We start from the raw sequence: 15,255 nt of genomic DNA, 5'->3' as shown, positions 1-15,255 counted from the left end.
GTTTGCCATTTCCTTGGCGTTGGGAAACTGGAGTTAAGTGACTTGCTCAGGGTCACAAAACTAGTGTCTGAAGCCAAATTTGAACTTAATTAGTCTTGGTATTCCTCCCCCCCCCCCCCCCCCCCCGCCTCCGCCCCGCGCTCAGCTTCACCTCCCCCCCCCCGCCCCCGCGCCAACTCCAAACTCCCGCACTCCAGAGCCTCAGGGAATAATCTCCCAAATAGTCAGCCTTCAAAACCTCCAGGGGGCCCAACGACCAAAACCACGAGAGAGGGATCCGGGGTGGGGCCCAAACAGCGAAGGCGCCACAGAGACGCGCATGCGCCACGCCGCCGGCCTCTCATTGGCGCCTATTGGCGCCCATGGGCCGTGGGGGCGGGCTCCGCGGGGCCGGGCGCTTCCTGCTCTACTCCCTTCCGTGTACTGGGAGCCGCCCGGTCCAGCGAGAGGTGAGACTCTGGGGCCAGTGGGGTGGCCGTGCTTCGCTGGGAGCCCCCGATCTCAGGCTAAGCTCAACTCAGCTGTCAGTCTTCGGCCGCTCTGTGGCAGAGCCGGCTCCTCCCTACCGGGGCCGCCTCAGCCTCCCCGCCCCTAGCCTCGCTCTGGTTTCCCCACGCCCACCTCTTCTCCCTCCCCCCCGCCCACCTCTTCTCCCTCCCCCGCCCACCTCTTCCCCCCCCCCCAGCCTCGTTCTGGCCCCCACGCCCATTACCTTCCCCGTATCGTTCTGGGCGTTTCTCTGGTTTCCACCCCCTCCACCATAGTGCCCCTCTGCCCCCCCAGCCTAGCATTGACCCTTCTCCCCTCCCCCCAGCTTGTACACGGTCCCGCCCTCCCATAGTGCCCCCTGACCCCCCCAACCTCTCGGCTCCTTCCATGGCCACCTCCCTGCCACCCCCCCCCAGCCTGACTGGTTCCCCCCCATGTCTTCTGACTACACATCCCCAGTTTGGGGACCCCCCTGTTCCCCGGAGCCCTTCCTAGCCCGGCTGCCAGGATGCCCTGTTCCAGCCCCAGATCCTCTTAGAGTAGCCAGGCTTCCCAGTGGTCAGACCTCTGCCTGGGCTGGGAGGTCCTGGGTTCTAATTCGACTTTAGACAGGTCTGTAAATGGGGTGGGGTGTTTGGCCTTCACTGTTAACTCGGCCTCTCTCCTCGTGTAGATGGAAGGAGGTGAGGGGGGCCCTGGATCAGGCCCCGCCGAGCGGTCCCAGCGCAGCAGCGTGTCCTCCGTGGGAACCCGAGGTGGGTCCTGGGTGGGGGTGGCTGGCACAGGGCAGAGGGGCACCTACTATGGGACGTCCAGGACCTGCACACTGAGAACAGCCTAGGGACGGTCTTACCCCCTCCTGCTCCAGGACCAAGGCCAAGGAGCTGCCCTGTGCCCCCAGACTCAAGATGGGGGCAGTCCTGGAGGGGCCCATCGGTGCCACTCAGCCCCATGGGGAGGACTTTGAATGTCAAACAAGAGTGTGGAGGTCTGGGGGGCCAGGCAGGCCTGGCACTGTTGAAGGAGAAGACAGGGCTGAATTGGGGTGGGCACAGGTGCCCAAGCTCAGTGGGTCGGACAGAGAAATTTGAGTTGTTTGCCCAGGGTGAGACAAGGGGCCAGGAGCCCAGCCAGGCTCAGCACTAGGCTTGTCAGACATTAAGTGACTTACCCAGGGTCACTCAGCTCTCTATCCCTTGGGGTGCTTACTTAGCTGCCTCCTAGGCACATAGAGGCCAAATGACTTGTTCAAAGTCACCCAGATAGGAAGCGTCTGAATCTGAATTTGAACTCAGGTCTTTGGACTCCAGCACTCTTAACCACTGAACCACAGATGTCTCCTAGTAGGTGCTTATTTTTGATAATGAACGCAAATTTACATCTTGCTTAGATTCCTAGCTGGGGGCAGCCAAGAGGGCTCAATGGATAAAGAGCCAGTTCTGGAGACAAGACATTTCCTAGCTGAATGACCTTGGGCAAGTCACTTACCTCCCATTGCTCTTCTGCCTTAGAACCAATACTTAATATTGATTCTGAGATGGAAGGGAAGGAGTTAAAAAGAAAGACATTCTTGTTCTGAGTTGTGAAGGGTCCAGAGAAGCCAAAGGCAGAGACGAGGGGGTGCTGGCCTGGCTGGGGGCCCAGACAGCACCCCAGAGCCACCAGAAGGCAGCTCTGGTTGGGGCAGGAGGTCTACCTGGCCAGGCTCTCATGGCGCCCCTCTGGGCCTGCATCGCTGCTGCCTCCATCCTCGGTCTCCTTCCTCGTCCTCGTCCCACCCACTGTGACCCTGGGGAGAGGGGGGTCCTGCCAGGTCTGACTGCAGGGCTCTTGTATTCTGGGGTTCCTGGGCAGGGTTTAGCTCTCTTCCAGGATGGGGCAGACCAGCCTGAGGCCAGAAGGGTGCCCCCAAGTGTGCCTGTCTCCCTGGTGGCCCTTCTGGGCTGAGGGGAGCTCTGGGACCCTCCCCTGCCTCCCTCTGAGAACCAGAGGTGGGGGAGGGGGAGAGGCAACACCTGATCAGCCTCTGCCTTTGTTGTAGTGGCCGACGTGCTGGTGTACCTCATGGACGACACCGTGGTGCCCCTGGCCGTGGAGAACGTGGCCTCCATCACAGCCCAGGACCTTCACCGCTCCATCCGCGAGGCCCTGCAGCTGCCCGACGTGGCCATGGAGGCCTTTGCCCTCTGGCTCATCTCGCCTTTGCTTGGTAAGGCCTGCGGGCACGGACGGGGCTCCCACGTCCCCTCCTGGCCCCTGGGGTCCCCCACCCTCAAACCAGGGCTATTTGGGGAAATAAAGTCTGTGCCTGGAAGGCGCTCACTTGGCAAATGAGCAGAGGGGGGCGGCCTTTCCTGGGGAGGCCACCTGCTTCCAGGACCCTCGGGGGGGGGAGGGGACAGCTTTGCACCCAGAAACAAAGCCGAGGTGGCCGAGAACATCATCATTTCCATCCTTGGGGGCTCTGAGAGCGAGACGGAGAGAGAGAGTGGAAGTCTGAGGCTCTCCTCGGCCCAGTAGGGAGGGAGGAAAAGGGGGCGCAAGGCCCTGGGGTGGAGAACTCCCAGGAATGGACTTGCTCTGGGTATTGCCTAGGTGGGAATTGTCACCCACGGGGCCCCTGAGGGATGGCGGAGCCCTTTATGGACTCCTGTCTCCTGGCCTCCCAACAGGCTGGGGAGGCTGTGCAGGGATGATTATCGCCATGTCCCAGGTGAGGCACACCTTCCCCAGGCCCCTCCTCATTTGAAATCCTGGCCGGAGGGGGGCCGATCCCCTCGCCACTGAGGGTGCCCTTAAACTCGGCCTGCCTCCGTTTCCTCGTCCTTACAAAGGGGTGACGAGAGCTCCTTCGTCCAGGTCTGTCAGGGAGGCCCCTCGTTTCTTGTTGTTTGGGTCCTGCCCATTCTTCATCCTAACCCAGATGGGACCGGACGCTCTCGAAGGTTCCCACCATCTCTAAACCCTTTGATTTCCTGAAATGGCGCTCCTCGCATCGTCCCTCCTGGGGGGTCCGGTGGCACCCCAACAGCGTACCCGTGTGTTTGGGGCTGGGACCTTCACTGCCCGTAAGGGAGTGCCAAGAGCGGGCATAATCCAGCCATTTATTTCATGGCGGGCGTATTGGGCAAATGGGGCTGTGGCGGCCCCTGAACTGGAGCCTAGACCCTCTGCTGACTTTGGTGCCGACGGCTGCTGCCCCAAAGACGTGCGTGGAAATGAGAAAGGGGAGCCGGCCCCTCGCGGGGGGCAGACCCCACTCTCCCCACGCTCCCTCCTTTGGGGCTTGCCCACCTTCTTCTAACCCACCCACCGGCCTCTTGGCCCCAGCTGCCATCAGCTGCCTGCCCCGTGGCTTGCCCGAGTCCTCCAGGCCCCAGGCCTTCTCTGGCCAGTTTGGGAAGGATGCTCCAGCCCTGGAGCAGGCGGGTGGCGAGACCCTCCTGCCAGCCCCCGCTCCCTTGCCCTCTCCAACTTGCCCCCACATAAATGAGCCATGTAGGGAAATGTGGGCGCCCCGTCCTGACAGCTGGCGCTGCCCGCCCCACCTTCTTCCCCTCTCGGCACATTCCTGAGTCTCCAGCTCAGTGGGAATCAAGCACTCGTCTGGCCTGAGGCACGCTGGCATGGGGACGGCTCCCACCTGGGTTCCTTTGCCACCCGGACCCAGGGCATACCAGAGAGAGTGGGAGCCGCACAGGGAGTTGGGAAGAGGCTTCTCTGTGGCCCCAACAAGTCACGAGCCAGCCTTTCTGCCCAGGGTGGCACCGGCATCCGACTGGGGTTCTCCTCGGGGTGCCAGCCCCTGCCAGCTCCATACCATGGGGATGGGGGGAAAAAAGAATTCCTGGCCCCTGAGGGACTAAAGGCTTAAGGACACTGAGGTGTTGGGGTGCACTGGCCTGCCACCCTTCCTGCTGGGCAGCCGGGGAGGACCCAGGTGTCCCCCCGACTCAGTGCCAGCAGTATTGATGCCACCAGGGACCCACTTTGTGCAGAGCTGTGCCCCCAGGGAGCGCATCCTCTACAGGAGAGGCCAGTGGGTCTGGGGCTCAGGGCTGGGGGCTCAACCCTAGGGGCTTCTGGGGGAAAGGAGGGGGCTGGGGGAGATGGCGAGGCCTGAGCGTGGGGGTGGACGAGGAGTCAGGAATGCTGGGGGACAGGGTGAGCACCCCGAGAGTTACTGAGGAGTCTGTGGAGTTCTGCGGGCAGACTCACAGCCGGGGACCCTGAGGATCCACAGGAAGGCTGTGCAGGGAAGAGGCAGCGGGGGGCCCTGAACCCCGGCATTCCTCCGATCCCAAACCCAGGGCCCTTTTCACTGGAGCCACATTCTGGAGAACAAAATGACTTTGTAAAGCTTTAAGGACTGAGTGTCCGCCGCGACCCCCGGGGAGGAAGGTTCTGGGCTTGGGTCCAAAGCCCTTTGGCTTCTCGGAGGGAGGGAGTTGGCAGGTCCAGCCCTTTCCATCCTGCCTGCAGCCTGGCCTTCTGGGGGTGTCCCCAAGGAGCCAGAACAGGAAGCTGCAGGGAGAGGGTGGGGGTGGCCTGCCTCGACCCCCCTAAAGGGCTCCTTCTTATCCCCTGGCAGAGGTGCAGCTGAAACCCAAACACCAGCCCTACAAGGTGTGCCGGCAGTGGTCAGACCTGCTGTTCCGCTTCACGGACGCCCCCGAGGACGACATTGCCGTGGGTGTGTATCGGCCCCGGCCCAGGCCCCTTCCTCATGGGGGGGGGGGCAGCATCCCCTTTAAATAAGTCCAGGTCTCTGCCCCCGGGCTCAGGCGAGGACCTCGGCTTTCGGCCCTCCAACACGGCGGAGTCTAAGCCCACGTCCACAGCCAGCCTCTGCTTGGCTCCCCTGAGATGGTGGAAGCCCCTTCCGGGGGGCCGGCCCCCTCCCCGTCTGCCTGGGGAAGAGGCCAGAATGGGGGCTGGGAGCCAGGAGGGGCTGCATGGAGCCCCGAGCTGAGGACGGACTGAGGCCAGTGACTCTCTGTGTCCCCAGATGAGCCTTCCCTGCAGTTCCGAAGGAACGTCTTCTTCCCAAAGCGGAGGGAGCTGCAGGTGAGGCTGCCGGGGTTCCTGTCTCCCCCCACCCTTCCCGCTGGGCCTCCCGAGCCGGCCTCCGCCTGAGGGCTCTCTGCTCCCCAGGTCAGCAGTGAGGACGTCTTGAGGCTGCTCTACGAAGAGGCCAAGTTCAACGTGCTGGAGGTGCGCTACCCCTGTGACGCCGAGGACTGCGAGAAGCTCGGGGCGCTGGTGTGCCGCCTGAAGCTGGGCCCGTACCGCCAGGGCCAGCAGACGGCCTGTGCCGTGAAGTAAGGCCCGCCTCGCACCCCCCGAGCTCCCAGGGGGATCCTTCCCCTCCCCTCGCTTCCAGCTGGCCCTTGGAGCAGTCGGCAGCCTCGTGAGGAAGGGCCAGCGAGGTGGCTCAGCTCGAGGATCGAGAGCCACGCCTAGAAAGGGGGGTCCTGGGTTCAAAGGCGGCCTCGCACACTTCCGTCAGTGGTGACCCTGGGCACTGCACCACCACAGAGCTGGTTTAGATAAAACGCCGGGCCTAAACCCTGGACTTCTGAGAGGTGGGGATCAATCATGGCCTCGATGGGCCTTCGAGGCAGAACCCAGCCCTGGCAGCCCGCCTCTGCTCGCCCCCTCTGAGGAGCCGTCGCGCCTCACGTCCCTGGGTGGGGTACCAGGAGAGGTGCCCGCCTCGAGGGTGGTGGTCCTCTGTGACGCAGGGGATGCTGCTTGACCTGACTTCCTCGGGGTCTCCTCGCCCCCTCACGGCGCCTCTCTGTGCCCTGCAGAGAGAAGCTCGACTCCTTCCTGCCCGCCCATCTCTGCAAGAGGCCTCACGGCCTCTTCACGGCCTTCCGGAGTCGGGGTCCCCGGCTGGTCCCGGGGGAGCAGGGCCTGTTGAGCGCCTACCAGGAGGTGAAGGAGGAGGCGTCGGGCCCGGAGGCCGAGCTGCTGGCCAGGCATTACCGGGCCTACCTGCACAAGTGCCACGAGCTGCCCTACTACGGGTGAGTCCACGGGTTCCGGGGGGGCCTCTCCTTCCGGCTGGCTCCGAGCCTGACCAAGCCTCTCCTGCTCCCCAGGTGTGCCTTCTTCTGCGGCGAGGTGGACAAGCCGGCCCAGGGCTTTCTGCACCGCGGTGGGCGCAAGACCGTGACCGTCGCCATCAACCTGGAGGGCGTCCACGTCATCGACACGAAGGAGAAGGTGTTCTGGGGTGTCAGAGTGGCTCTGAGAGGGAGTCGTGGCTCGGGGTCCCTGTGCTGTAACCCCTCAGCCTGGGACGTTCCTCCTAGAGCCTCGGGGTCCTCTTTTGTAGCAGGGGGACCCGACCTGAGGGGAGGCCACACCGAACCCCCTCTGCCATCCTTGGCTCTTCCTGCTTCTCACGACTTTCCCATGGGGTGTAGGGGGGGTCTCTTGCTTCATGTCTTGTCCCCTCCCCCCAGCCCACACTTTCCTCAGGCTTGGGGGAGTCCAGCAGAGTCTCTCGGGAGCTTCTGAGGGGTCCTCTGGGCCCCAGGAGGGTCCGAGGTGGGGCCGCACCGTGCCCCAGCTCTGCCCTCTGACCTTCATCCTCTTGTGGCCAGCACGTCCTCCTGGGCCTGCGCTTCCAGGAGCTGTCCTGGGACTACACGTGCTCAGGCGAGGACGAGCACGTCCTGTGGCTGGAGTTCGATGGGGAGAGTGAGGGCACGCCTGTCAACAAGCTGCTAAAGGTCTACTCCAAGCAGGTAGCCGTCTCCAGAGCAGTCGGGCCGGGCCCTGGGGGGGGGCAGGCTGGGGGGGGCTGACTGGCACGTCCCCCTCCTGAGGCTTCGTGGCGGCCCGGGAGGGGCAGGAGCAGGAGCAGGAGCAGCCCTGGTCCTTTCATCGCAGCCTCCCTGGGAACGAAAGGTGCTCTGGGGCCCCCCTGCTGGCCCCCCTGGGCTTCCGATGCTCGGGGCTTCCTCCAGCCTCTCAGTGGCTCCTCCACTGGGATGGGAAGGAAGCCGGGGGGTGGGGGGGGGGGTGGCGGGATGTGTTTGTTTTTCCATCCTTTTGTGGCCCTGTTTGTCCTCAGTTGCCCTCCCTGTAAAAGTGGTGATCAGACTTGTTCACGCTTGACTTGACAGTCAAGATGGCGTAGCTTTTAGCCCTGCGCCCCCGGCAGCGAAAAGAGGATTGTGCCCATTTTACATAAAAGTAAACCAAGACCCAGGGATGCGAGATGACTTGGCTGCTGTCACAAAGCAGGAAGCAGGGGGCAGCGGGGCAGCTCGGAATGGGGAGACGGGGGTCCTGGGCTCCAGTCTGGCCTCAGACCCTCCCTAGCTGGGCAGCCCCAGGCAGGTCACGTCAGCCCAGGCCCAGCCCTGAGCGCTCTTCTGCCCTAGAACCACACACGGCATTGATTCCAAGACGGAAGGTCTCGGTTTAAGAAACCAAAATAACTGGGAAGCAGCCGCCCCGCATCCAGGCTCGCGCGGCGAGCAGGCAGGGACGGGCACTTCTGAGCCCGGCCCCGGCCCTCCCCTCCCCTCCTGTCCCAGGCGGAGCTCATGAGCGGCCTCATCGAGTACTGCATCGAGCTGGGCCTCGCCAAGGAGCCCCCGCCGCCCCCCGAGACCAAGGTGAGCCCCTCGGCCGCCCCCGGCCCGCCGCCTCCCGCCGCCTCCCAGCGCCACAAGCTTCGAAGGCAGAGCAGCGTGGTGTGCAGCCGGATTCAGCACCTGGCCACCATCGACTACGTGGACGACGGTGAGTGGCCCCAGCCCGGAGGGGAGGCCCGAGGGGGGCGAGAGGGGGCGCCACAGCCTCGGGCCCGGGGAGGAGAGACGAGATTTGCCTTGTTGGGCACTTCAGGGAGGCCCCCCCCCCCGTTCCAAGCCTCCAGCCCGTCCTCCTGAGCCCCCGTTTCATTTCCTTTGAGTCCATTCTGCCCAAAGTTCTGGCCTTCGGAGGCCCTCGATTTCCGCCTGGCATCCTCCCAGCTTTGCGCCCGCTGCAGAGGTGGCGCCTCCGCTCCTTGTGGCTGCCTCTCTGCCAGATGAGCCCAGCACGCCGCGGCCCCTTCCCACTCCCGTCTGTCCCCCCACGCCCCCCGATTACAAGACTTGGAGGTCAGAGTCTCTGTTGCACTGTCGTTAGCTGCCAATCTAGTGATCTTGCTGCCGGCCCAGCCTGCCCTAGGCTCGATGCCATCCGTGCCAGCTCCTCATGGCTCTGGCTTCCTGGATGCCCACCTCAGAGGCATTCCAGCATCTCGCCCAGAACGGAAGCCTCCCCTCTAGGGGGCCTCTCCTAGGTCAGACTTGCTTGGCCATCCCGGCGGCCAGTCCTTTTGGATCTGAGCTCGAGAGCCGCCGTCCTCGTCTTGGGCATCTCCCGTTTGTTCTGCTGATCCTTCTTGGCAGCGCGCTGAGCCTTCGGCCGCCCTGCCTGCCTCGTCTCCGTCCCCTGCGCCGGAGCCTCTTCTTGCCCCTTCGGACTCCACTGAAATCTGGGCTTTGATGCCCTCCGCTTCCTTCTCTCTGGGCCTTCGCCCCTCTGACCCCGTTTACAGAACCTCCAGGCCCGGGAGGAGGCTGGACACACGCGTGTAGAAAGCTGCCAGGGAAGTGTGCGGGCTCGGGCTGGCTCTGGCTCTAGGGCGCTGCTTTACTCCGCTCGGACTGTGGTTCCCCAGCTGGGTCCCGGAGGCCACTTACAGGCCCTTGGAGAGGCGCCTGCTCGTGGTTTGGGCGACTGTCCTTCCCTTGAGTCTTGGGGCCCCCTGGCTGCTCCTGAGGCGCCTGCCGGCTCTCCTTGGCCAGAGCCTGCCCTTTCCTGAGCGCGTAGCAGCTCCCCACGTCCCCCCAAGACACTTCCGGACCCGCTTTTCTCTCCAAGGCAGGAGAGTGGTCTGGCCCAGGTGCGGGCTTAGGTGACATGGCCAGGGTCACCCAGCCGCTGTCTGAGGCTGCGCTGGCGCTCATCTTCCTTACGCGGGGGGGGGGGGGGGGGCAGCCAGATCTTAGCAGATCCGGGACCCTCCGACAGCTGTGGGCTTGGAGAGGGTCATGGGGCAGGAACGTCGGGGAAGGGGCTTTTCCTGCGCCCAGGCTAGGTCACGGCCCATCTCCTCCTCTCTTTTCATGCTAAACGTCTGTTTGGCTTTGTAGGACTCGCCGCCTGCTTCTTCCTGCCCTGAAATGGGGCCTCAAGTCCCAGCTCTCTTTCAGAGCCCTCCTGCTGTCCCCTGGGCGTCCGTGAGCCCCACGGAGGGAGGGTGGAGACCCGGCCCCCCGGGGACGCTTCTGCCTGATTTCCCCCAGGCTCGATGGGCTGCTCTGGCTGGGTGGCATAAGACTACCCCAGAGTCCAGGGATGGCCCCGACTCCTGCCCTTTGGAAGGTCCGAGGCCTCCCGGTCTTTGTGGACTCCCTCCCCAAGGGGAGACGGGACGGGGGAGCGGAGCTTTGGGGCTGCCTCAGCCCCTGGCCGCCCTGCTGAGCCCTCTCGCTGCTTCCGCTTGTGTCCTCTCCGGCCCGGAGCACTCGGTCCTGGGCCCACCGAGCCAGAACTTTCCCCCTCTCGATTCCAGGCAAGGAGATCAAGAGAGTGAAGCCCAAGCGGACAACTTCCTTCTTCAGTCGCCAGCTGTCCCTGGGCCCAGCCACGTACACCGCGGTCCAGCCCGCAGACGGTCTGGAGCAGGGCTGAAGGCCGGAGGGCTCTGCGGGAAGCGGCACCTGCCTGAGCCGGAGCCAGCACCGTACCGGGGCCTCGACCCCGTCTGTCCCACCCTCGGCCGGGAAATGGCAGAGACCCCGCACAGACTCTGCTCTGCTGTTGTTCCTCTAATTTATGTGTGTGCTTCCCTTTGGTGTGTAGCTGGGACTGGTGCCTGGAGGTTTGGCATTCGATGCCTTGGATCGGGCTCGGGCAGACTCGGGGTCCCCGGCCCCTTCCCCATGTCATCTGCTCTCCTGGGCCCTGGCTCTGAGCACTGGATGTGGGGAGCCTTTGGGCTCTCCCCCTGGACGAGGGCTGCGTTTCCCTCCCCACTCGTGCCTGCTGCTGTCCCAGTGGGCAGCCCCCGGGGCTCAGAAGAGCCGGATGTGCTCGAGACCCGCCCTGGACCCGGCGGGCTTCTACATTCCTTCTGCTGACCACGTTGTCACTCTCCTCTCCTGGGCTTGGCCCAAAGGGGGGGGCACCGAGCCTCAGACGCTCCCCCAGCTCATCCCGAATGCCGACGCCTGGCCTCGCCTGTGTTTCTGCTGACAGGAGGCAGCACGAGTGGGCTGAGCCTGGCGCGGGGCAGGGGCAGGCGGGAGTCGAGTTCCTGTTGACCAAGAAACAATCCTCTCTTCATCCCCTCCCAGATGCCTTGTTCTCCCACAGCGGAGCTTGCCTTGGGCGCCCGGGCCGCCCACTCACTCTTGGCCCATGTGCCGCAAAGGCTTCTGGGAACTCGGGGGCCAGCCTTTCCCCAGAGCCTGTCAGCGAGGGGGCCGAGCCAGCAGCTCCTGGCTGAAAGGATGCCCTGCTTTGGCACAGTGCCATCCCTTGGGTTGGAGGGAAAGCTCCGGAGAGAAGGCCTGGGGAGCCGGTCTGGCTCGTGAGCCAGGCTGTCCCCATGTCCTCGCCTGGATGGCCCCTGAGGGTGGGACCACCAAACCCCCCAAATGAATGTTCTCAAGCCCAGTTTGAATGGAAATGTCCATTTTAAAAATGGAGGCAGCTGGAGGCTCAGTGAACTGAGAGCCAGGCTCAGAAATGGGAGGTCCTCAGACACCTCGCAGCTGGGGGACCCTGGGCCAGTCGCTGGGCCCTCCACCACCCATTGCCCGGCCTGGGCACTCTTCTGCCCTGGAAGCCGTCCAGTCTAGACCCTAAGAAGGGAAGGGTTTGGTCTCCCAGACGCCGAGGGAGCCAGGGCGGCTGGGCAGCTGCCTTTCCTGCGTCCATCCTCCTCGCCCCGTTCCCAGCAGCAGCTGGTGTTTCTTTTACTAATGCCCGTCACGCCTTTACAACGTTGGTACTCATTTTTGTATTCCATAAATAACCGCCGACTAACAATAAAGTGGTTTTAGCATCTCCTGGAGTGGTTTGGCCCGGACCAGCCGAGCTTCCTGTTACACAGGAATCCACCGTCCGTGGATGTTGGGGCGCTCGGACCACTGAGAAATCGGGGTGTTGGCTATGGCTGGGGCTAGCAAGGGCTCAGGCCTGGGGGGAGTCCGGGCTGCCCCTCAGGGCCCTCCCAAGGGAGAGCCCGAGCCTCCACAGCCCTTCCTATTCACAGTGATACTCCCGCTTCAATGGCATGCTGCCCTAGCTTCGGAGGCCTGGGGGCTCAGGGAGACAGGCAGGTCTAGAAACAAGGTCCTGAGTTCCAATCTGGCCTCAGATACTTCCTGGCTGGGTGACTCGGACACATCACTTCCCCCGCATGGGTGAAGAGCCTTTACTGCTCTTCTGCCCTGGAACCAGACCACTACATCTATGGATTCCAAGAGGGGAGAGAAGGGCTCATCTCAAATCTGGGCCACCCCCTCCAGAACCCTGATTGGGGCGCCTCTGGGGGATTCCTTCCTAGTAAGCTGGATGGTCTGTGGGAGCCCTCGGGCAATGCCAGGGGGCTGAGGGGTCTTTAGTCCCAGCCCACTTTCAATCCTAGCACAGCCCTCCTACCAAGCCACCAGCCAGGCTGGTCTTGAGCCCATTCTGCGGATGAGAACGTCCAATTTCCGTCCAGCGGCGGCCTGCTCACAGCCAGCTTCCACCCATCTGGAATATGCTGTGAGAAGCCGCGGGGGAGGGGGGACTCCCAGGGGGGCCTCCGTAACAGGGAGGGGCCGAGCTCAGAAATCCTGGTTGGGGCAGCCAGCCACGATGGTCCTTTGCCCCAAGCTCCAGGGACCCGAGGACTGACGGCCCACAGGGCGGCAGAGATGACTCGCGCCTCCCTGCGGGCTCCCACGCTGACCACTGCCCTCTCCTCCCCCAAGATTCCAGCTGCCCTGGGCTTCCCGAGGGGGGCACCTTCCACCTCCTCCGCCCCCCAGTTGTGTATGTAAATGTTTAAAATGGAAGACCCAGAGACGCCGCAGAGAGAAGGTTTTAGGCCTGGCCCAGGGAGCCCCTTCCTGATTCTCTGAGGCAGACGGCCAGTTTGGGGGCGCCCAGGCCTCCCACAGGAAATGCCGGGCTGGGCGGGCAGGACCTGTTACGCTGTATCTGGCCAGCAGATGGCGCAGGAGACCCACTGGCCTTCCCAGGCCACCCAGTGTCTGCTGCCAGCAAAGTGGGGGACAAGGACCCCCAAGAGGACTCGAGCTGGGAGGGGCCTCTCTCCTCATTTGACAGAAAGGGAAACTCAGGCCAGGGGGCTGACCTGGGGTGGGGGGTAAGCATCAGAGGTGTAATTTGAACCCACACCCTGAATTGAGCCACCCGTGAAGGCTGGAAGCCTCTGATGGAGGGACCAGAGGGCCTCCCTGCCCTTCACTGACTCCAGAGATCTGCCACTGGAAGGACCTTCGGAGGCCATCCACCCGGGCAAAGGGACCTGTCCCCAGTCACCCAGGGAGAAGTCAAGATTCGAATCCAGGGCCCCAGACTAAAGACCCAATGCCTTCTCTTGGCCTGCCAGCTGACACTAGACTCCCTGTGGGGTTTGCAGAGGCAGAGCGGGTGATGGGATCTACAGGGAGTCCAATAATCAAGGTAGCTGGATGACAGATGGAGTAGATAGAGTGCCAGGGCTGGAGCCAGGGAGACTCGAGTTCAAATCCTGCCTCCAATATTAGCCGTCTGACCTCCATTTGCCTCAGTTTCTTTGTCTGTAAAATGAAGATAACAACAGCCCCTCCCTCCAGGGCTGTTGTGAGAGTCAAAGGAGCCTCAGCACAGTGCCTGGCACATAGGAGCCTCCTATTTGGGCCTTTGCTGTCTGCCCCAGGAGCCCCCTTCTGTCCTGGTTGTCCTGACCCCCCCCCCTTGCCCCCCACTGAGGCCCCAGCAGACTGGCCTTCTTATTTCCAAGGCCTCTGCCTCCACCTGCCCTTCTCGGGAAGGGGAGAGAAGAGGGCTTTCCTGGGGGCCCAGGCCAGACGGGGCTGGGAGCTGCTGGGAGTGAGGTCAACGGCAAAGATTTATCTAAGGCAGAGTGGCATGGGGTTAGGTGGCTCGCCCAGGGTCCCTCAGCGAATGCGTGTTTGAGGCTGGATTTGAACTCGGGTTTTCCTGACTCCAGCCCATGGAGCCATCTAGCTGCCCATCAGTCAGGGTAGCAGTGGCCGCTAAGCGGGGTCCAGGGCTCCTCCGTAACCAAGGCCTGGCCGGGATGAGAGCTCAGGAGCCTTTCTTATAGCCACCAAAGACCAGCCGAGGCAATATTCCAGGTCCTGGGTGCCCTGGGTGCCTGGTTGGTGGGTGCAGAAAGCATTAGCCACAAGTCGTCTCCATTCCCCACCGGGCAGCTTCCCTCTTCTGGCAGCCAGAACCCGGACAAGGTCAGGCAAATCATGGGTGCCAACAGGGGGAAGCAGAGAACCTATTTCAAATAAACAGTCCTTCGCACCCATTCTCCAGGCAGACAAAGGCTTCTCCCTCAGAGGCCCATTAACTAGGCCCCTGCCTGAGTCAGGCCTGCAGGAGAGTCGGTGATTTTCGTAGGGGGAACATGGACTCACACGGGAAAGGGGAAGCTCCCAGGATGGGAAATTCAACTCCAATAAATGACTGATGCAAGCTGACCTCCTTGTTTAATCATCCAGAGCAAGCCTCAATCAGATCCCATAATATGGATCAAACTCCATTGCCAACCTGCATTTCTCAGCAAGACACTATGCCCAGGTCAGCTGAGGTTCAGGCCTGGAGACGGGAGGTCCTGGGTTCAAAGTTGCCCACAGACACTTCCTAGTGGGGGGACCCTGAACAAGTCACTTAACCCCCATTGCCTAACCCAGACTGCTCTTCTGCTCTGGAATTGACACTTAGTATGGATGCTAAGGCAGAAGGTAAGGGTTGAGAAAAAACAAAAACCAGCTATCCCCTGCCCTCACTGGACTTACAGTCTCCCAGGGTGACCCCATCCCAGACATCTGTACTACCCAATGTCACTCAATGAAAGAAGCATTCCCAACCAAAGGTCTAAAGGGAAAGGTCACAACCAAGGGGTGGGGGTGGAGATCAGGGAAGCCTCCCTGGAGGCTGTGAGCTTTGAGTAGCCTTTTCTGGAACAGACCCAGCCAAGCCTATGAGGTGGGGGAGCACAGGTCTGAATTTGTCTTATTTCTGAAATTCAGAGCATTTGGAAGGAACCCTATGGGATGAGGCTGCAAAGGTAGAAAGGCCTTGAATGCCTGGCTAAGGAGTGGTAATCCTGGGGCCCCTAGAGGGTTTGTTGAGGGAGAAGTGAGAAATGGGATTGGCCAAGGGAGGTGGAGCCAAGGGGTGGAGGAGGAGCGGCCTTGTTTTGTCCTGTTTCCTAGGGCCTAGGGGAGCCACTTTGTGTTTTGAAGGAAAGGGTGACATTTGAAATCAGTGAGAACATTCCTCTGGCCTCTCACTCTGGGCTTCTTGCCACCTTACCACCAGGCCCCTGCCAGGCCTCCGGGGCCTTCCCAGAAGCTAGCAGGGCTCTTTCTCCACCCTCCTCTCCAAATTCCTTTATTATAAGTCTGTCTGTACTTCTTACCTGGGAATCTGTCCTGCCCTGCCCCCTCCCCCCATGTAGGCTGAGGGCAGGGATTGTTTTCTGGCCTTTTT

General features: G+C 62.5%; 1 protein-coding gene across 1 annotated transcript; it reads left to right on the top strand.

Annotated features, from left to right (window-relative positions):
* Positions 1-341: 341 nt before the first annotated feature.
* On the top strand, positions 342-11,577 carry LOC130454938 (FERM domain-containing protein 8-like). The gene is made up of 11 exons (XM_056801359.1): positions 342-449; positions 1,163-1,244; positions 2,531-2,698; positions 5,081-5,182; positions 5,498-5,556; positions 5,644-5,810; positions 6,303-6,521; positions 6,597-6,720; positions 7,104-7,247; positions 8,046-8,253; positions 10,079-11,577. The coding sequence occupies exons 1-11, from the start codon at positions 363-365 to the stop codon at positions 10,195-10,197; spliced, it is 1,479 nt and encodes a 492-aa protein (XP_056657337.1). The 5' UTR covers positions 342-362; the 3' UTR covers positions 10,198-11,577.
* Positions 11,578-15,255: the final 3,678 nt, after the last annotated feature.

The sequence above is a fragment of the Monodelphis domestica genome, chromosome 6 (genome assembly GCF_027887165.1).
Source record: "Monodelphis domestica isolate mMonDom1 chromosome 6, mMonDom1.pri, whole genome shotgun sequence".
Taxonomy (NCBI): Eukaryota; Metazoa; Chordata; class Mammalia; order Didelphimorphia; family Didelphidae; genus Monodelphis; species Monodelphis domestica.
Note: the sequence above shows the minus strand (reverse complement) of the source record. Positions and strands in the feature narration are given on the sequence as shown.